At 46.6% G+C, this 22,381-nt stretch overlaps 1 protein-coding gene across 2 annotated transcripts in view; it reads right to left on the bottom strand.

Moving 5' to 3' along the window:
- Positions 1–17,181: 17,181 nt before the first annotated feature.
- Positions 17,182–22,381, bottom strand: part of LCLAT1 (lysocardiolipin acyltransferase 1) — a 168,844-nt gene continuing 163,644 nt past the window's right edge. For both annotated transcript variants that reach the window (XM_045549330.1, XM_045549328.1), the window contains exon 7: positions 17,182–21,177. In XM_045549330.1, the coding sequence (XP_045405286.1) occupies positions 20,675–21,177 (503 nt within the window). In that variant the 3' untranslated portion in view covers positions 17,182–20,674. The remainder of the gene's footprint in view (positions 21,178–22,381) is intronic.

Raw genomic sequence — 22,381 nt, 5'->3', positions numbered from 1 at the left:
GAAAAACTTCTGTTCATGTCTTTTGCCCACCTTTTAATGGAGTTGTTTGTTCTTTTCTTGCTGATTTGTTTGAGTTCTTTTTAGATTCTTGATATCAGCCTTTTATCAGATGTACAGTTTGTGAATATTTTCTCCCATTCTATAGGTTGTCTATTTACTTTGTTGATTATTTCTTTTGCTGTGCAGAAGTTTTTGATTTAATCAAGTCTCATTTATTTTTGTTTCTGCTGTATATACCTTTGGGATCTTAATCATAAATTCTTTGCCTAGGTTGGTGTCTAGAAGAGTTTTTCCTACATTTTCTTCTAGAATCTTTATGGTTTCATGACTTACATTTAAATTTTTTATCCACCTCAAATTAATTTTTGTATATGGTGAGAGATAGGAGTCTCGTTTCATTCTTCTGCCTGTGGCTATCCAGTTTTCCCAGAACCATTTATTGAATAGAGCTTCCTTTCCCCAGTGTATGTTGTTGTCCATAGCAGGAGATTTTAACATGTTGACTGCCACACTAGAAAAAACCTTTTTGCCTTGGGGCCATGGTGTTTTATTTCAAAAATAGAATAAAAACTTTGAAAACAAAACGATCCTTTCTAATTTAATGGAAAACAAAATTTATTGACTTCTATTCATTTAATCTACGTTTTTAGAATAATTTGTTAATATTAATTGTAACAATAAGAACATCAATAACATTTTCATGAACCAACTGCAGGGTTTTGCTTCATAAGGCCCTGTGCTCAAAACTAGTGTGAATTAAATAGAACTCACATGGCAGTCAATGTGTTAATTTATCTCTCAGTCTAGGGCAGATCAAGAAAACAAACAAAAAGAAATAGATCAAGTTATGGTCAACCATAGTAAGATAACAGGGCAAGCTCTGTACCCTAATAACAGTGAACACATTTTTCCAATGCCAATTGCATATGAACACTCATGAAAACCTCATATTAAGCCACAATGAGAACCTCAATAAATGAAATAGGCAATATTCTCTTATCATAATGTAATAAAACTAAACATTAATAATATCAGAAAAATATCCCTTTCATCTGTAAATTAACAAACTCCTTTATAAATTACTCTTAGGTTAAAGGGGAAAATAGAAACAAATAGAATTTCTTTAAAAATCAGAAAGTACACAAATAAAGGATACAAATAAAGCAGTGCTCAGGGGAAAATTGATAACCCTTGATAGCTATTAAATATATCAGGAAAAAATTAAACAGAGGAATTAAGATCCAACTCAGAAAGAAAGAAAAAGAATAAACAATATAAAGGCCAATATAAAAATAGATGGCAATTAATTAGATGACAGAGAAGCACAGGACCAATAAATACATCCCAAAACTGGTTCTTTGAAAAGAGTAAGTTATAAAATACATAAGATGTCAACTAACCTAATTGAGAAATAAAAAAGACACAAATAACAAAAAAGAAATGAATAAATACAGACGAGAAAATTAAAACAACCATATGAAATACTTTGCATACGTCACTAAGTATATATATCTTAAAACCTGATATAATGGAAGTCAATTCAGGCTGTTAATAGAAAAACTTCAGACAAATTTAGCAGAGTTTATCTGAGCAAAGAATAATTCATGAATCAGGCAGTCCCCCGAACCAAGAGAGGGTTCAAAAGAGCTGGACCTAGCAGCTAGGGCAGGCAGTACTTATAGATCTAAAAAAGGAAGTGACATACACAAACAGCTTGACTGCTTACAGCTAGGCATTTGCCTTATTTGGGCGTGGTGTGATGAGGCATTTACCTTATATGGACGTGGTCTGATCAGTTGGAAGCCTGTGATTGGCTGAAGCTTGGCTGCTCTGATTGGCTGACACCCAGGTATTTATTATAAGAGCATATAGTTTGTTAGGTTGCAGTCTGTTTACGTATTAAATTAGGTTGCAGTTTGCTATGTAGAAACTCAAAGCAGGAAGGCAGCTTTAGACCAAATTTAGTTTAACAGGGCTCAGAGGGATTTGCATGAGTAACTGGTAGAGCCAAGACTGCACCCCAGTCTTATGACTCCCAAGTCAAAGCTCCTCCAGCATGCCCAGCTGCCTCCTGCCTGGAGTTTTCTTGGCCAGAGGCTGAGAGGTCTAGGTCCTGCCTAGGGTCTGCAGGAGGAGAAATTGTATTTGTAGAGCCAGTGAAATAAATCTCTGTGTGGAAGCCCAGCGCACAGTGCACGCCAAACCGCAGCTCTCTGGCTCCGCTGGACCGTGACCCCTGTCCCTCACTCAGCCCTGACTGTATAGCCTGAGGTCCTCACTCAGCACAGCACCCACGTCTGCCTGGCCACACCTACTGCCCCTCCGTGCCTGAGAAGCAGTGGTGGACATTGCTTTGCCCTCTCAGGACACATATTTTCCAGGTAAGGGATGTGCTCATGGAGATTGTCCCTCTGTCCCCACCCACTCCTAAGAGCTAGATCCCAGTGGCTGCAGTGCAGGCTTTGTCTCCTCAAGAAACTGATACAGCACTCAAGCAATGAGGGGTCACACTGGCATCCCCAAACCCAAGTGTGAAGTCCACCCAACAGAAGAGAACAGTAGCCCATAAGGGTTCAAAATCAAGGCCAGGCAGACAGACATGAAAGATGCCCACCATGTCTTATTCAGTGGGAGAGTTGTGGAACAATGTGATTAGTATGATCTACTTTGTAAACTCTTTTTGCTCAGCGTAAAAGCAGAATGGGGTGGAGGGTGAGGGAGAAACACGTAAAGTGAAAGTAAATTTTTCTGTCACCCAGATTCCTGTCTCCTGTCTCTGTCTCCAGGAGACCATCTCTATTATTTCTGTCTTGTGTATTCTTGTTCTTCCAAAGTTACTCTGCATACAAAATAGCATACAAATGTATATAAATAGGTTACACATACACACTGGCACATTTTATAGTAAATTTTAACACCATGTGGAGCCCTTCCTGCATGTTCTTCATTCAATCATGCATTTTAAAGGGACTGGATGCCAAAGATGCAATGACGAGCAAAACCAAACCAGTCCCTGCTCCCTCAGAGGCTGGCAGTGGATGCAATCATCAAATAGCCACAGAAATGAAAGTATAATTAGAAAACGAGATCCAGTGAAGAAACACATGTGAACATCCGAACTGTGAAGCCCAGAGTGGTAACAGTCACATCTGTCATTGTTTAAGGGACAGTCGCCTATAAGCTGGGCCCCCAGACGTGGTCACAAACATTCTCTTCAGGTCTCTACTCTGCTTCTGATTACAAACCAGAGCCGTGACTCACTGTCCTCCACCATCTGCTGAGGAGGCTCACATGACTCAACCCCCACCCCACCCCATCCCTCAGGATCACTTTGGAGGAAAAAGATACAAAGTTATTCCATGTGACTCAGGCCTGGCCTGGCCACACCCATGGCCCCTCTGTGCCTGAGAAACAGTGGCAGACATTGTTCTGCCCTCTGAGGGACACATCTTTTCAGGTAAGGGATGTGCTTATGAAGATTATATTAATCTCTTTGGGCTACTACAACAAAAACACCACATACTGGGTGGCTTAAATGACACCCATTTATTTCTCACAGTTCTGGGGGCTGGGAAGTCCAAGATCAAGGCAGATTCTGTGTGTGGTGAGGGCCCACTCCCCGGTTCATGGGTAGACATCTTCTCACTATGTCCTCACGCGGCAGAGGGGTGAGGGATCTCACCCTAAGGACACTAATCCTACTCGTGAGGGCACCACCCTCATGACCTTCCAAGGACCCCACCTCCATATGTCAGGATTTCAACATGTGGATTTTGGGGGGACACAGTTGATAGCAGAGAGACCCTCCTCAGAACACAAGTCATTAATTTCCCAGGGTGGGAGCTGAGCTTGCCAGGGGAGCAGTGAGGAACCATGTCTCTATTCCACCTCCTCCCTCTGCAAGGTCCTCTCTCACCATACCTGTCCCCTGGACTGTCATCTCTACAGAGAATCACAAATCTGTGTCTCTGGTCCCCTGGAATGCCAAGGCCCATGCCAGCCTGTCTACACATTTGCACAGGGCTGTCCCCGCCCCAGCATCTCAAACTCACGTGCCTGAGCAGGGCTCGCTGTCCTCTCCAAGCTCTGCCTCCCACATCTGCCTCCTTGAACTCCTCCACCTCTGCTCCAAGTCCCAGTCTTGAAATCCTGGAGTTCACACAACTCTCACCTAAGCCACTGTCAAAGCCAGTTGTACTTCTGAAATTCTTCCCAATCTGTCCTTCCTTCTCTTTCCCTGATTCAGCCTTCTTCATGTCTTTCCTTCTACAAGGATGCTTTTGGGAACTCTGTCACTGGCCTCGCTGACTGCAGGCTACAGACTTCTCACTACTTTCGAGATATTTTCCTAAACACAGCTCGGCAGTGATTCCTCACCCTCCGCTGGCATCGCTGGAGTCTCCTTGACTAGACTAGTCTAGAGCAGAGATGATGGGGGGCAGGCAGACGACAGCGGGAGGCAGGCTGGGGTGAGTTGGTAACGGGCCACAATAGGGAGTGGTGAGGACCGGGGCAGGCTGGAGAATGCTTGTCCTGTTTAGGGGTGGCCACCACCCAGCCACAGCTGAGAGTAGCTACAAGGGAATGAAGACCCCAAATTGCCAGACCTTTGAGACTTTCATGAGATGTGAGAACCCAGCTTTGGTTATGAAATCTCTTGATTTATAAAAGTTGGCAACTAATTCACATTTGAAACACTCCATGAATATTTTCCTTATTCCTCTCGTTCTGGGCCTTGTGCAGCCTGGATCCATCTACACGTTCAGCACCATCTCCCACCACCACTTCCTCCCTGCTTTTGGCCAAAGCCGTGCCCCACACCAGACACTGGGTTCTTTGCCATTCCAGGATCTGCCTTGCCTGTCACGCGGCCACGCCCTCCCCTGCTGATGCTGTTTCCTGTGCTGCATGGCGCTTTCTCTCCCTGTCCACCCACATGCTCCAAGGAGCTGTCCCGTAGCCCCGAGACTTATCACTCCATTCTGCTCCGCTTTTGTGCCTCCCCTGTGTGTTGTACCCCTGTCCCAGTGTGGAACCCAGCCTGTTCTGTCTATCAGCTGTGTGTGTATCCATCACCCACATGGCTGGACACAAAGAGTGCAGACATTTCATCTTGGTCCCAGAGCCCGCACACGGTAGGTGTCCCCGAGATGTTTCAGGAATTGTGCTATTAGAATTAAGGAAAGTGGGCTGATGCTGCAACAGAGTGCGAGATTGGGAATTCAGAGCATCTGTGTCTTTGCACACCAGGGCCTGCTCCTCAGCACTAGCTTCCTGGGCTGCACACCCAGCTTCCCCGAGGCGTCCAGCCCCTCGCCCCAACACAGCTGGTTGTGAGGCGGAGATCAGCACCCCGAGGAAGTTCTGAGTCACTCTCTGAGCTCCAGCCTAATGCACTTTGCAGGCTTCATCATTAGCAACCTGGCCCACTTCTTGGTTTGCAGTCGCCCCAGTTTATGGCTTAAAACATCTGTATGAAAATGGGCCTTGCCAAAGTGTTTGCAGCTACACCCCATCCCTCCTGCTGCACCTGAAGTCCTGGTCCCTTTCCGGCTGTTTATGACTGTTTGCTGTGGAAACAGCTGGATCATGGGCCAGGAGGGAGCAGGTGCAGAGGAACCAGGAGAGCAAATGAGTTCACACAAGTCAACATGCCTGCTTCTCCCTCTGACCCGGGGAGTGGGGAATGTGGCCCAGACCAGCCAGGGAGGGCGTGGAGCACAGTAAAATGTGGGCTGCTTTTCCCAGAGGTGTGAGCTGGATGGGAAATGGCCTCCAGATGTGGGCCTAAGGAGTTCCCTTGAGTTTAAAGCTGAGCTTTTAATAGTCTCCCTGTGGGGAACAAGAGAAGCCCTCAAGATGAGGCAGTTTTGCTTCTTTGCACACAGGCCTGGTCTCACGGTCCCTACCGCTGTGTGCAATTGCTGGGCCCTGGTTCCCGCACAGTCACAGGGGCCTTGGCCATTTGGACGTGAACATCGAGAAGGACACAGAGCCGTCCCACCTGGTCAACTCCCCTGCAGGGCCCCCTTTCAGCCCTGTGTCTGGTGAACGTTTAGAAGGGAAGGGCTGTTGTGGGGACGGCGTGAAAGGACTTGCTGGGTGCTGGGGTGCGCCACGCAGGTGCGAGCAGCAGTTCACTGTCTCCTCTTGGTGGTCGCATGCACAGGCCAAGGATTTGTGGGGAAGAGAAAGATGCCACCTGCCAAGGGACCACCACCCACTGGGGAATGACCTTGTTCCAAGTTTTTATTCAGATCTTTCATTCAACAAGCTATTTGGGAGCTCCTACCGTATGCACAGCACGGTACTGAGCTCCGCAGGAGGTAAAACAGGTGCTGCAGACCGTAAGAAAGGAGCCCTGGTCAGTGTGAGAAGAGCACCTATAGGGACACTAGACAAGGAGTTTGGAGCCTCATGTGTAGACACTGGGGGGTGCTGGCGAGCCGAGTGCAGAATGGGGGCAGTGGAGACGGTGGAAGGTTGAGGGGCAGAGTTTGAGTCTGTGGGAAGGCCCCAGAAGGCTGCCTCTTCAAACACACCTGGTCACAGGGCTTTGTGTCTTGCGCAGTTGGTGGGACTCCCCCTCTGTGGGATTCCTTGAATAGTCACACTCAGCAGCTGGCAGTCAGCGAGAGCTGACGGAGGTCTCCTGCTTTCGGCCAAGAGGCTGTTTTGTCACTGACGTGGAATCACGACCCAGATGCCATTAGCACCACCTGCTTTGGGAGTCCAGCTCTGCCAGTTCCCGGGGCCAGGGTGCCGGCCCTAGGGCTCAGGCCAGGCCCAGCCCCTTCTGCTCCAAGAGGAAGGAGGCTTGTCCTCCAAGCAAGTCTGGTCTCTAGAGCTAGAGTCTCTGCAACCTCATGAACAGTCTTGCTGTTTCCGTATGGGAGTGGGACATCTGTCCACAGTATTGCAATACTCCTACTCAAGGTCAGGATCCTTGCTGCACAGCAAGAATCTGCCCACTTTCTCCTTGATAAGTAGGAATCATTACCTTAACCAAGGTAAGGCACAGGTCTTCAGCTAACCCCGTGGTGAGTACTTTTTCTTCTCTGGAACACCCTTATTCCAGAAGTTGAAGGCTGACTTTTGTTGGGGGTGGAGAAGAGATTTTTAATCCAGGCATTAGAGGGTTTAATGATCACTTCAAACACTCCTAGGCTAGGAGGTTTATGCAAATCAGCTCTCCTTCCAATGCCCCCACCCTCACCTCGTGCCAGAGATTCTGGGACAAGTCAGCAGAGCAGGCGCTGCTTTGACCCAGGGCCACATGTCTGATGAGGAACAGCAGCAGCCATGTTCTTTCTACTCGGAAAGCTTTCCAGAACTGCTGATAAAAGCTCTACCCAAAGACAAGCCTCATGTGTCCTGAACTAACTCGCCCAGCACCACAGCTGTCGGGTCAGATGAGGCCTGGACTCTAGGCGGCCTTCTTATTCCAAGCTAAGAATGTCACAGATCTCCGTCAGCTGCTTAGATGGCCATCAGCTGCCTTTGTGACCGACTACATGCTTTTGCACAGCCCCTCGGTTGGGAGGATCAACCCCACAGAACATGTACACCTGAGGGAGACCAAGTGCCTTTCGTGTGATCCCTGTATGCTCAGAAAAGCAGGGGACACGGGGCCTGTTCCACATGGAGAGTCGTGTGTGACTGAGGTTCTGGAGGGTCAGTGTGCCACCCGTGGTCATCGCACGAGACTGAGGGGTCACAGGCCTCGGCTCCCCACCTTCCTGCTGTCTGCAAACTCTGCCAGGGGCCCCTTTTCAGCGTCTGGGGCTGCAAGTCAGCTGAACGAGGACCATATATTTAAAAAGCTGCAACCCCAGCTGGACCTTCTCTGCAGTGACACCAAGGGATGATTGTCAAACAGCTTGGGACCCTCAAATAAAAGGAGCCATTTCTTATTTTCTTCACGGAGAGCCAGCGCCTGCCTTCTGTGAGGCTGCAGAGTCTGAGCCTTGTTGACCATGTGGCATAATGGATCCCTCAGTTTCACTGTCACTCTTGGAAGGTGGCCTTTCAGTTTCCCTTCTTTGCTTTTCAGGCTCTTTGGGGAGCGAGTGCATGCCCACCCTGTCCAACCACACCTTTCGTGATTGTTTTCCACCACAACCACCTTCTCCCTTGCTCTTGTCTTTCTCCTCACTGAAGCCCTGTCCGCTCTAGTTTAGAAGGCACTGCCTGGAAATTCTCTGTGGGCACATGCCTCCACACCTGTGGTAGCCTTTGGAAGTCTCCCTTCTCCTGCCTCCACAGTTCTGTCCACAGATGTTCAGGTGGGAATGGGGCAATCTCCTGGCCAGAGGTGGCATGACAATTCCAAGGGACAGGGTGCCTGGTACACAGTAGGAGCTCAATGGAAGTTGCGGTGTGTGGCCTTGGAAGAGTCACCTGCCTTCCTCTCTGGGGCCAGTTTTGCCATCAGCTCTGACTTTGCTAACAGTGATGATGGAGGAAGAAAACAAAGAGGAGGAAGAAGAGGGCAGTGAGAAAGAGGAAAGAGGGGTGTGGAAATGCCAACCTCAACACATGAGACCATAATGAAGAAGAAGATCTGCAGGGCCGAGAGTCCCACAAGCCACGCCTATGCCAGTGGGCTCCCTGAATCCCATATATTTGCTAAATGGGAAAGAAAAGCCCTAGACTTGTCTTTCCTTTAGCCCAACAACAGATCCTTCCTCTCACCCTTAGAAAGGTGAGAGGTCATGTCCCATTGCTCCCTACTCTTGCTAGAAGAGGGATTTGTGAGACTTTGGGTGGGAAACTGGCCTGAGAGAGCAGTGAGAGCTCAGGAACCCTTTATTACTGACCTCTGTCCCCTCCAATGATCCAGGCCTCAAGGTCACACTGAGGGAGAGAGGCAGAGCCTAGGCTGAACACCAAGTGTCCTGGATACCGGGCCAGGTCCTCAGCATATCTTCAGAGACCCTCTATTTGTGAAGGAATCACGCTCAGCCTTTCCATTCATAGGGGTCTCCGGAGGCATGCCCGTGTTTGCCATTTTTAATGATTCACCTGGGGATGTGGGCGTGATCACTCCATTTTGCAGGTGAAGAAGCTGAAGTTCAGCAGGACTGACTGACTTGCTCAAATCTCAAATTCTGCCTGAACAGGTTTTCCTGTCCTGCTTCCTTGGTACAGAGCTAAACCACTTCTCCATGCAGACTCTGCCATGACCAGAGCACACTGAGCTCAAGTGGCTAAAATTAGGTCTTGAGTCTAAGGGATGATGTATTGATTCTTCCCTGGGTCCCTGGACCTCCTCCAGCTCCAAGGAGACATTGGCTGCTGTCTTCAAGTTCTGTGCCCTGTCCCTTCCCAGGGTATTATGGAGGAAACTGCAGCCCTGGTACACGCTTGCCTGAACTGCGGAAGGCAGGATGTACCCGAATTCCATCTTCCAGGCTTTCTCCCACCCTGGCCTGGGGGATTCCATTTCCCTGCTGCCCTAGGAACTTCCACAGAGTGCCTTCAGCAGAGGGGCTTTTTCCTCTCGTGTGGGGACACCCTGGGCTGTGTAAGGTGAAGGCCCTGGAGCATTGGCTACTCAGATGCCCAGATATTTTTATATTTGGGTCTTTATAAAACCAAAGTTTCTTCCAGAGGTGATCCCATGTCACAATACATACACTAATCATAACTCGTACCTTGCATCCCTCCAGCCACTGTGGTGGGACGACAGAGGGGAAGTTCGTGGAGTGGTCAATGGAAACTGCTGCCCCCGTCCACTTACCATCTCTGTGGGTCCATGGCCAATCATCTGCTTGAGGGCCTGGGGCCATTATTGGTCAGGAGGTGAGATATCAGGGTGACAAGCTAGATATGAAGCAGAAGAGAGTGAGGACAAGCGGGACCTACCAGTCACCTTTGAGTCTGTCCAGCACTGTATGCAACCACGTTAATCTTCAGAGCGTAGCGGCCCTGCACCTCTTCTGCCTTCCAGATCTCACACCATGTGGTTTTTGCCCAACTCTGTATGGCTCTTATAACCAGGAACCATATGGGGAAGGGAATTATGGGAGTGCGGCTCCCAGCTTTACCAAATTAACACAGCACCATCCAGCACAGTGGCCTTTAGCAGGTTACTTTCCTCTCAGCCTTTGTTCCTCATCAGTAAAAGAGGGAAAATAATACTAACAACAATCTAACACTTAGACTCTTGAAAAGATAAAATGAGAAATATGTGCATAGTTGGGCACATACTAAGTTCTCAATGCATGCTAACTATTTTGCTTATTATAACAGAAACTTACACACGCTGTTGGATGCATGATTGGAACCCTTTGGAGTGGCATACATGGAGCAGGAGATACATCACGGGCCAGAACTTCAGGGCCAAGCTGGAGCTACGCAGACCTCTCGTGGGAAGGTTGAGACCAGAACAAATCTAGGAAATGTGTGTTAGACATCGTCTAGAAGGCCTGGCACTGGGACTCAGAGGCTGGGCTAGGGAGTTCAGTCCCACTTCACTTCCTCCATCGATTCAGCTCTTCTAAGCCCAGAAAAAGGCTTCCCAGGAAACTAGGATGTCCAAGAATCAGAAACCCAGAAGAGCTCTGCCACTCTTCATTTGCAAACATAGGTGAAGTCCTTCATCTGCCGCGGGGCTCTCTTCTCCCTTCTTTGCCGTGACGCAGCTAGACCAGAGGTCCAGGCACCTTCCTTTGCTGTCCCTCTGCAGGGACCTCTGGGTGAGATGACAGAGAGATGGTTTCGAAAACTGACTATAGGCCACTCTGGAAGGACCAATTATTCTACCTCATGGTCAAAATGAGACCATTGCCGAGGTAAGATTCAAACTAAACTCTGTAATACATCCACTTCAAATTTTAATTGTAGGAAAACATCTGAAATGTAAGATGGTAAATCCAGAGCCCACATTAGCTACCAAAAGGCAGGGACAGGCAGTGGTATTTTTTCATCACCTACCATGTATCATGTGTTTTACATCCATTGTTTTCTCTTCCTTACTGTGGCCCTGAGCTGGGTATTATCATCCTCATTTTCCAGCTGAGGAAACCGAGGCCCAGGAAGGTTAAGCAGCCTTGAGCTCTGCCCAAGCTCAAGCAGTGGGCCCATGATGGCATTGGGGTGAATCCAGACTGGCTTTGCCTACAGCCTGTGCTCTCTTCATGACTCTAGGCTGCCCTTGGAAAAGGTCCAAGTGCCACCACCCACAGACCAAAATGAACTTGTGTCTCTGTCAAAGATGGGAACTCAGGCTTGACTTTTACTGACCAGGCAGGACAGAGCTGTTGGTCTCTGGAAGTCGAGCCATGGTGAATGGAAGGAGAGCCCGGGATGAGCTCATGCTTCAGGTGTCAGTGAAGCACCGACCACTGGGACCAGAGCCCCAAGGGAAGCAGAGAGCCCTTCACCTTGTGTCTTTAGCAGTTCAAGGAAAAAGGAGGGAGAGAAGGCAGGCTCCTCCTTTATTAGCCCGTGGCCTGAAGGTCTGCTCTATGATGGGAAGTTTTACAAACATGGCACACTTTTCTCCTTGTATACACTTCTTTCCCCTTACATTCTCTAAGTCTGCCTGGAATTTCAGAGAGAGAGGAGCCACAGCATGTTGTCCTCAGGGTGTCTCCAGCAGTGGGTGGAATGGAGACTAGCTGTGACTGCATGGGTGGGGTCTGGGCCCGAGAGCCCTGCCCACAGTGACAGCGGGTGCCTTTGCCTGGATCTGAGCACAGCAGGTATTTGACTCACAGCTGCGAGTTGGTTAATGGACAGGAGGAGGGAGAAGTCACCAGGCCACAGAACAAGGGCTGTAAGAGAGAGATTCCAGAGCAGGTTTGGCAGAGGACAGGGAGTGTGAGATGCTGGAGCTCCCTCAGCCCGGGGGCTGGAACCTACAGGCAGTGTTACCTTTGCAGTGCACCAGTCCACACAGGAGGGGACGGGAGCAGGGGCCCTGGGCCCAGATCTGCCAGATCTTTCCACCTCAGCTTGTACTCTGCCAATTAGTAACTCTGGGACCTTGGTCAAGTCACTTAACCCCTCTAAACCTCAGTTTTCTCACCGGTACAGTGAGGATAGCCCCACTGCCCATCTGCAGTAGGCTGCTGTTTGGTGGCCCCAGTGAACCAGGCCGCTAGCCTCGTGAGGTCCCCTTCCAGAGTGATGAGGGTGGCTCTGTGACGAGCTTTGGCCAAAGGCAAGGCAAATGGAGGTTTGGTAAATGTTTGCACACGGGGGTTTGTTCTTTTGGAATATTTCTTCTTAGAACTCAACCACCATGCTGTGAGAAAGCCCGGCGGGCACGTGGAGAAGCCCACGTGGTGGAGAATGAGGGCCCCGGCCAGGAGCCGCCCTGGCCACCTGCCAGCTGTGCGACTGCGGTGAGGACAGACCTTCCCGAGACTCCAGAGCTCAGTCAGCACAGAGTGAAGCAGAAAATGCCCTGGCAACCCACAGAAGCATGAGATAATGGATAATTCTTGTTAGTAAGTCGCCAGGGCTTGGGAGGTTTGCCACACAGCGACAGAAAACCCAGACATTGTCTCTTATGGTTATAACGGGGACTCGGAAAGATAAGTCGCATAAAGTACCCGGCACAGTGCATGGGGCAGCGAGATTCCCTACATGTAGCTGTTATTCATGTTGTGGCCGTGTGGTGTCACAGCAGGCGGCGGAACGCCCTCCATGCTATTCCCAATCCCACACACACGCTAACAAGTAACAGGCACAGTAACTTCCAGTTTGCAAAGCACTTTATCCACATGTTGACAACATGAACCCCAAAAGAGTTAAGGGCCACACCCAGGGTTACTCAGCTCCTAAGTAGCTGAGCCAGGGTCACACTCACATCTCTGTAGCCCAAATTTGGGGACATTTAGCTCCAAATGCTTCCTTACATGCAACAGTGACTGGGCTGGGGATGACATGCCACAGTCTGGAGACTTAGCGGTGCCAGAGAAAAGCTAACTTGGGATCACTTCCTAACTACGTGATCTTAAGAAAAAAACTTAAAGCAAGTCCTAGGTTCCACATCTGAGAAATGGACGTCATGAGCTCGGCCCAGCTTCCTTCCTTCATGGAATGCTGTCAGATTCAAATCAAAAAATGGTTGGAAAGGGGGAATGGATTTTTATTTGTTTTCTGTAAAATTCCTTGACAGGGTCTGGCCCCCTCCCAGCCCCCCAGCAGGCACGGATCCTGTAGGGGACAGGTCGGGCATGCAGTGGGCCTGTGTGTCCTGTGCTCTGAGCAGGCGGAGCCTGGGGACATCTGGGCGGGGGCTGCTGTTGTCCTGTGTCCCTGACCAGGCCTGATTCTAGCCCTGGGCAGGGGAATGGTGGGCGTAAGCTGCCCTTTGTCCTGCCTGACAGCACCCCCATTCGGACACTGGCAGGCCCTTCCCATGGCTCATAGCCCTTGACCTTCTTTTCATCCAGCCAAGCAAGATGACGCATTGGCCCAGCCTCTCCCCCTCGATATTTTCCTTTTCGGTCTCAATAGGAAGTTTGTGAGGATGTTTCTTGAAAAGTGAATGGGGAGCACAGAGCTTGGCTGAATGACATTCTCCTACGGCGGAAAGAATGACGGCCTCTCAGGCCTCCGCGTAGTTGAGTAGAGACAGGAAGAGAATGAATGAATAAACCACGAGGCTGTCTGGGGAAAGTGCTCCCGACAGAAGCAACCATGGAGCAAAGAATCTGGAGGCAGGAGGGTACACGCCACTTGGCTCTCTGAAATGTTGGCACCTTCCTAGCCAGACTGCAGTTATCAAACCCAAGAAATTAGCGCTGATACAACGAGTTAACTAATTCATAGGGGATATTCAAATTTTGCCAGGATCCCACTTTGCATTTAGTGTCACTTCTCCTTAGTCCCTCCACTCTCCACTTGCTTAGTCTGTCTTTGCCTTTCTTGACCTTGGTACTTTCACAGAGGGCCGGCCAGCTGATTTATAAATGTCTCTCCATTTGGGGTTGTCTGAAGTTTTCTCATCATTAGATTAAGATCAATCTTAATCCAAACATAAGAAAGCAAGAATAATGTTGTGCCCTTCTTGAAAGGTACATGACATCAATGTCTTAGGTCTGGTGATGCCAATGACCTTGGTCCCTTGGCTAAGGTGGTGTTTGCCAGACTTCTCCACTAGCAAGTTACCATCTTTCCCTTTGTAATTCATGCCAGCTCATGGGGCGATACGTAAGGCTGTGCACATGTCCTGTTTCTCATCATATGTTCACTCACTCAATTTAGTATCCATCAGTGATTCTTGCCTGCAACAATTATCACTGTGGTGTCCCCCACGCCGGGAACAGTGGTCGCCGGGGGGACCTCCCAGCTGGAGTTTCAATCTCACGGAATGAAGAGTTGCGGAGAGGAAGGGCTTTCCCCAGCCAGCCCATGGATGCACAGTCCTCCCTGTCGGTGCGGAGGGATGTAAACGCTTACATGGAGCAGGCTGTGGTCATTGTTTTACCGTAGTTTCTGGAAATGGCACCACCAGCTACTGTCCACAGCATCTGCTTCGCCCCTGGGCCGTGGACAAGGTGGCCACAGGGTTGGTGCCCTCTGCTCCCCAGGTGTGCTCGGGAAGCCTCCAGCCCTGCCCACACCCAAACTTCAGTCCCATATACAGTAAGTCCTTCCTTATTTACCCTCTGCACCGCGGTCTGGTTAGATTCACGTTCTGGAAGGTGGTGCTTCACAAACAATGTTTTGGGTTGTTTTTGGAAGGAAAGTGTGTGCGTGTGCATGTGTGTGTGTGTGGGCGGGGTGGTATTCAAAGGGCAAAGAATAAAACTTACTTATCTTTGCTCCCTCCCATGCCCTAAGCCAGGGCCCCACAGCTAGTAAGTAGTTAGTATTTATTGAATGAAATCAACTCCTAAGTGACCTCAGACTTCCAGAACATCTAAGGCCAATGCTCATTTTATAAATGAGGGACCAGAGGCCTAGAGAGTGGAAGATTCGAGTCTGAGGGCTTATTAGAATTGGTGCATTGACAGCACATTAGAGTCACCTGGGAGCTTTTAAAGCACTGATGTTCACGCTGCTCACCTGACCAACTAAAGCAGCGTCTAGGGGGTGTGGCCGGGGTGCAGGTATTAAAGCTCTGCAGGTGATCCTAATGCACCTGGCTTGAGAGCCCTGGCCTCAGAGGGAGCTGTCTCTGTGCCCTGCTCACTCCCCCGCAGGCGGGAACGCTTGTGAGGTCGTGGCAAGGGGGCTTCTGTGGAAAGTATGTGGAGGGAAACCTTTGCGGAGAAGAGCCTGGCATATTTAATGCACTATCATCTGGGACCCTACTTGGCCCTGTGGAAGGGCTGGCACTTTGGCTGGAAGGTCTGGGACGGGCCTAGGAGCCTGCGCTGATCACGTGGAGCCCTGTGCTGGCTGCTTCGGAAGTAGACTCAAGACCACTTACCGTAAGTAGTAAAAGCCTTAAGCTTAAGTAGACCTAACCAGACTACTAAGCAAAGGAGCTTCCATTTTCACTCTTGGACCCCACAAATGCACTGTGATGCAGGTGCTGTCTTGTTCTGTGACTGGCTGGTTTCACATAGCATAATGTCCTCCAGGTTCATCCACCTTGTCACAAATGGTAGCATTTCCTGCTAAGGTTGAGCAATATTCCAGTATAGTCTCTGTGTGTGTGTGTGTTTATCCATTCATCCACCAATGGACATTTGGGTTACTTACCCCTTTTGGCTATTGAGAATAGTGCTGCAGTGAACGTGGGAATGTAGATATTTCTTTGAGATCCTGGTTTCAATTCTTTTGGATGTTGTTAGGTCCAGAGCTGAGAGGGAGACAGATGAAGCCTCATGTGTAGCAAAATGCTGTTTATTTTGAACATCTGGGTGCAGATGGGTGGAGGCTGAAAAAGGCATCCAGGAGAGAAAAGGGGAGAGCCTTGGGTTTTATAGAGGGTTTTTCTGGGCGGGCTAAACAAATTCTTTTTAAACAATTGTGAGGGATAAGGAAAGTAAGTTTCCCCACTTGCATTCTATTCATCTTGCTAGGGAACAATGGGAGGGGTAAGCAAAGCTGATCCTTATCAGGAGGGATAAGGAAAGTCATTCCCTTATCTTGCTAGGGTCTGGCAAGGGCTACTGTGCCTAATACACCCCTAGGAAGGGGACAGTGGTGGGTTTTATAGGAGGTTGGGATGGAAGTTTGGGGAGGGTGAATTCTTTAAGCAGTCTCTCTCATTCTTTCCCACTGGATTTGAAATCGAGGTATAGGGCTGAAGAAGCTGCAGGCACCATGCAGCCATGTGGATCCTGCAAATCCAGTCAATACAGGCAGGGAGCACAAGGTGCCTCTTTAGTAATTTACTTTAAAAATATTATGGCATGAAGAATGCCTTGTATGCATGTAGATTACTTTCTGTGTCCATCCCAGGGTTTACCAACTGGCATTTGAATACCCTAGAAATCCACCCTCCAGAAGAGTTGCTTAAGCCCTTTATTGTTGATGAAATGAGTAATGTTGAAAGTCAGTGAGTGGCTAGAAAGACATGCCCTCCTCTTGCCCCTTAAATGGAATACAGGAGTCCTGCAAGCCTGTTGGCCCAGGCCTTGGGACCAGTGCTCCTGGGCCAGGTCTGTGCCTTGTGGTCCTGCATGCCTCTTTCCCAGGGAACAACACTGTGGGCTCCCCTCACAATAAATCTTTCGTACAAAGTGCTCACTGGAGACCCTGAAGACAGAGTGGGGCACTGCAGAGCGTACAAGAATAGAATCCATGACTTGTGTGTGTCTGTGTGCTAAGCACATTTTATACATTTGTCAGGTTTTGGTCCAAGAATTGCTTTCATAGTTATGTACTCCCTGACAATGGGGGGAAGAGTCCCACTTACGTTAGCTAAGAGCCGGTGATGCTGGTATTTACATAAGATTCCGCACCTGTGAACTACCAACTTGTTCTCAACAGCCAGGCTGTGGTAAGAGATGGAGGAAAGTCAGGTTCTGATGACATTCACTGAGCCCTGAATTCAACTGTGGCCCCCGGACTCTGTCAATTATGGAGGCAGTGCATTCTTTTTTTTTTTTTTCCTTAGGCCATTTTCTTTTTAACATCTATGAAAGAACTAATTGACTCTCTTTTCCTCAATAGTACATATTGTGAGGCTGCAAAAATGTAGGAAAACAAAGTAGTACCTGTAGTTTTTAATCATTCATGCAAAAAAACAGAAATGTAACACGTATGAACTATTTAATTCACTTCACTTTATTCTGGGATGTATATAACAGATAACAAATCACAAACATACCACTGGACATTGGAAACTAAGGCCATCTGTGAGTTATTTTTAAACCTCATTGTTTTGCACATAATGATCTTTTAAAAAATGAATTACTGAAACCAAGATTCTTTTCTGAAATAAAAATTTAAGATAGGTACAAGATAACTTGAGGGCCATATCTGATCTGAAGCTCATTGTTTAGCAAAGCCATTTTCATTTCCTTACAGAGTAAATGACAGCTCTGAGGCAGCCAATGCCTTGGCATCAAGCTCTCTTCTCCACATGCTCTATCAGTTGTGTTTACCAGCTACAGCGACCAGTGTTTAGAGACCATTTCCCTCCCAGTGAGTAGCAAAAAGAGACTTGACCTAGGAAACAGTGCAGAATTCTTGGAACAAGAAACAAAGGGACCCGTAACTAAGGCACTGAAAGCACATTATTTATATAAAGAAATGTAAACAATTTAACACCAACAGGCTCCCTCCATTGGAGTCTTTACCGAGGAAGTGCACAGGGGCACGGAGGTCAGGGCCAGAGCTTGGCGTCCGGGTGAAACGGGAACATCTCTCTGCAAGGTTCAGTCTTGGCTACCAAGATGTGATTTTTGACATGGTGCAGTTGAAGTAACTGTTTCAAATGGACTCTAGTGGAAGCTGTTATTTCCTTCTGCTCTGAGTTTTAATAGCATAACAGAAAGTAAGAATTTTATTGGGAGTCTTAAATTATGGGTTCTTTCTAACATTTTTTTAGTCTTTAACCATGTTCTTCTAATGAATGTTAAAATTACTTTGTTTTATCAATGATGTCTGGTGTGAGAACTTGTTGCCTAAGCAGTGCCCCTGCTTGTAGGTTCATACTTTAAGTAGAATGGTTCATGTCATACATAAACCATCCTCACTTTACTTAAAACCTTTCAGAGTAAGTTTAACAATTGGACATACAGCACTGTAAGTACTTCGAAGTCCACTGTGCTTCCCTTCAAAGGACGGAAAGGGCACAGGGAGGAACTGTGTGCAGCCGCTCTGGGTCCAGAGTGAAGTGGGAGGGATAATTCCTGAGGCCAATCACGATTATTGAAGCTAATTAATTTATACTCGACATTTTAGTATCAATTTTAAATAGTTCTAAGTTCCAAATCATTAACTTATAGTTCTTTAATTTTTTTTAAATAAAGAAAAAGTCTTTAACACAGATAAATGTGTAGGAAAACACAAATAATTACCAATTTTTAAAAAGCCTTATTGGAACAAAAAAACCCAAAAAGGCACTTCTTTTTGGAGTTACTATTTCTAATTCTTAAAGCAAGTACAATGTCTATATGAATTTTGGGTGGGTAATATAAAGTTTGTATTTTATCTTAAACATGTTTTCTATGATCAAAAGAAAAAAATGTAAAAAAGAAAAAGAGATTTTCCCTTTTAAAGGTTTCAGAGAGTTAAAGAGGACATGTAATTAATGGAAGTTATGTCTTGATGAGACAGGCAGGTTTGTAGGAAGGGCAGATGGGCTCTATTACCAACAACTTTGGGGTAAAAAGCACAGCTTTTCTACCCAGGACAAACGCAATCCTGATTGTTAAACTATTTGTTTCCAAATATAACCAAAGGAAGTCTTAAAGAAATGTAAATAGGGAACCTCTTTTATTAAGTAAAGAAAAAAAAAGTTTTTCTTTTTGTTTATAAAAAAAACAAACACAAACCCTAAAAACAACGAAGTTAAACAGCTAGGTTTGGAGCAGATGTGCATAATACTAATTAGTAGCTCCCAGAAGGATTAGAAACAGCTTTGGGGGAGCAGTTAAGCATGGGCTGGTACGTTTCAGCAGAGGCACCACCAGTTAATGCTCTTCCAATAAAAATGATGTGTCAACAGTGTTCAGCCTCAACCAGCACTTTCTCAAAGAATCTGCTCGGAAAGTTCAGCTCACGATGTGTTTACCTTTCATGGCAATGCACGATTCAATTATTGGGTAGGTCACTGTCAAGCAAAAATGAGATGTAATTAAAGAGAAGGCATTCATGCCCAAAGAGTACATCATGCAGTAAGTAGCTTTTGAGGCTGGTTCAATGCAGAAGTAAAACTGACAGATTTGCTAACAGCTAAAGACTTTTAATTGCCTCATATTTTCTGCAGCTCTGACCAGCATCCCTATTACATGACAAAAAAAGGAGCACAAGGCTCCAATAGAGTGAAAACAAAAACGACATGTTTCTTTTGCCTCAGAAGGAGATTGGTGCTGTTGGTTTGCTGGATTTTCCACTGACTCCAAATGACAGGAATATTTAGGCAATCGATCAAAAGTGGGTTTAAATATTATTGAAAGAGGAAGACTATGACTAAAAGAGATCCCTTGCTATCATTAAAAAGGATTTATTTTTGTGTTTTCATTTTGGTTTTAAGAGCAAAATTTGTCAAGCCTACAGGGTTGAATAATTTAGGATAAAACATTACTGCTCTGTCTGTAAGTATTTTTGTTGTTGTTTTAATGGCAGATGTTAGATGTCCATGCACATGTAGAAAACACAACCTTCCTTTTTTGGTAGGTTGTAAAAAAAATATGGCTGCAATAACAGAATGTTCTTCTAAGCGTTCCTTTAAAAAAAAGGAGTGGCTTCATGTTATACCGTTTTTATTTTTAATGAAAAAAAAGCTACATCTGCCACCAAGTTGCAAGAAAACCAGCACTAAGCATGCAAGACTAAGTATGGTGAAGAACTTGAACTATATTAATTCCTATCTTTTAAAACTCAAATCAAGGTTTCAAAGTGGAGAGTCTGGGGTTGCTCCCTGAGACACGTCCAGGTCTTATCTTTCACAAGATAAAAGGGCACAGGCGGTCTTCTGACATCTTGGTTAGCACAAGATTCTATGAATAATGAAGGGCTCCCTATCAAAATGTTTGATCAGCTAAAGAACAAGGGAGTTCCGGGTTCTGATCTTAAGGAAGGATGAGATGGGTCTGATTGGCATGGGAAGGAGTGCCCCAAGGGAAGGAGCCTGGGCACCACCTGCCTGGGTACCTGGAGGAACAGCGCCCACCTTGATAAAGTGACCTGGGCAGTCAAGTAACAGCACATGGTCTGAGCCAGTGCTCATGAATTCCAGACCTGCCTGTGGTCTAGGGAGTCTGTTAGAAAACAGGATTGGGCCTTTAAGAAAACCTTGTGTGTTCCTTGTCTGCTGACAGCCTGATGATTGTTTAATAATATTCTGGCCCCAGTTATTTCATAACAATCGCTCCCTGCTACATACACAATATCGAAATTATGTTCAGAGATTTAAAAAAAAAATTGTAGCAATATTTTTCCCACAAAATTAAGTGTAAAATATCTTTAACAAATAATAATGGTAGTAAGAAATATTTGACATAGTCATGCAAAAATGCATCTCAGTTTACAAAGGCTTAGAACATTTCCAAAATATCCCCTAGGTTCTTACATTGTGAACCTTATAATCTTACTTATTTTTCTTTGAATTTAAATATGGCTGTTTGTGTAAAAAACGGTAACATGCAAGTTCTATGATTTCCAGTCCACCAAATATTCTTTCCTGCAGCACGAAGATTACAATGGTGATTATAAAATACCACCGAACAAGACTATACAAATATATGAGTAGGCACATTGCAGGGCTGAAAAGGGTCCAGTACAGTATAGACAGCAATTTGACCACAAAGACCCTGAGCTCAGACTTGCAAGGTGGAATCACACTCTGGCCAGTAAAGTGAAAATTCTTCTCCCCTTGATAGAAGGAACGCAGCCTCTCTTCTTTCTCTTCCCACCGCTTGTGGCACCAGAGCTGAAGGTCCTCCTTGGATGTAGGGAGGGTGTCTATTGGATATCGGTGGACGTGAAAGTGGATTTCCATGGGGAAGTCTCCCTGGAGTAGGTGCTTCTCTGATTGAGGAATGTTGTGGGGATATGCTACAGTGATGTCGTGGACAGCATCAAGGTTCTTACCTAGGTTTGGAAAGATGAAAGTATAGATTGAGTGATGATCACTTTGGGTGGTAATGTTGATTCACGCTGCAGGGCAGAACCAAAAACACTGGAAAACCAGGACAGAGTGAACCATGATGAACAAACAAGGGCTATAAATACTGGTGTTCCTGGGCACTTGGGTTAATATTTACCAGTTATTTTTAGTTTTACTTCCTGCTCACTGATTACCACAAGACATTTAGAAAGAAATTATCTTCATTCACAGAAACAGTAATCTGCCATTCTAGAACTAAATAGTTAAGTCAAATTTGAAATGAGAATTACAGAGTACAGGACTAGCCCCTTTAACACCAACAGAATTCACTACTTTGATACCTCCTATTAATACACCCATCTCTCCAAATAAATATGCAAACTTCCTCACCTTTAACTCAGTGTAACTATCATAGCTACTGGAAAGAAAAATTCAGAATCAGACTTCAGTGGACAAGATTTTTTTTTTATTTTTAAAAACAGATCAACTTGAACTGCAAGTGAGACCCTGACCTGGTATACCATTATCCTTAGCAATTTAACTTGGAAGTTGTGTTTTCAGCAGTTATATGCCAGATGCTGGAGAAAGAGTCATGTAAAACGCGGTCCCTAACCTCACTCAAGATGTTCCCAACATAATCAGGGAGACAGGCATGCACAGCGCTCTAAATATAGTAGACCCACTGTGGAAACAGAAGGGGCTGGTAAAGGAGGGGTGGGAGGGGGGTGGTGGCAGAGGGAATGTCGCAGCAAAGAGCATAGTGGGGATGGGGGCACTGAAAGTGGGCTGGAGGCATGTGGTACAAGCCCTCATGCTGTCACACTTGAGAATTCAAACACAGTGCTCTCGGTGGTAGAGAAGCATCTCAAATGGTGGAGAACCACTTAAGGATTTTAAACAGAAGGGACCCAAATATTTCGTTTTAGCAAAGATTACCCTGGTGGCAGTGACAAGAGCAGTTTGGAGAGGACCAGGGGCAGAAGAGGTAGGGAGAGTAATTTGATGGCTATTATAATATAGTAGGCAAGAAATGAAGAGGAGGTAGGGGCCCAAAGCAGGGACATGTCCAAAAAATTTACCAGAAAGAACTCATATGATACTGATCAACTGGATGTGGGAAAATGAGGAGTGAATCTGGGTTTGGCTCAGGGTACTGCGTAGAGTAGACATGGAGGTAGAGTGTTAGAT

The sequence above is a fragment of the Lemur catta genome, chromosome 4, assembly GCF_020740605.2.
Source record: "Lemur catta isolate mLemCat1 chromosome 4, mLemCat1.pri, whole genome shotgun sequence".
NCBI lineage: Eukaryota > Metazoa > Chordata > Mammalia > Primates > Lemuridae > Lemur > Lemur catta.
This window is presented reverse-complemented; position numbering and strand designations above follow the sequence as displayed.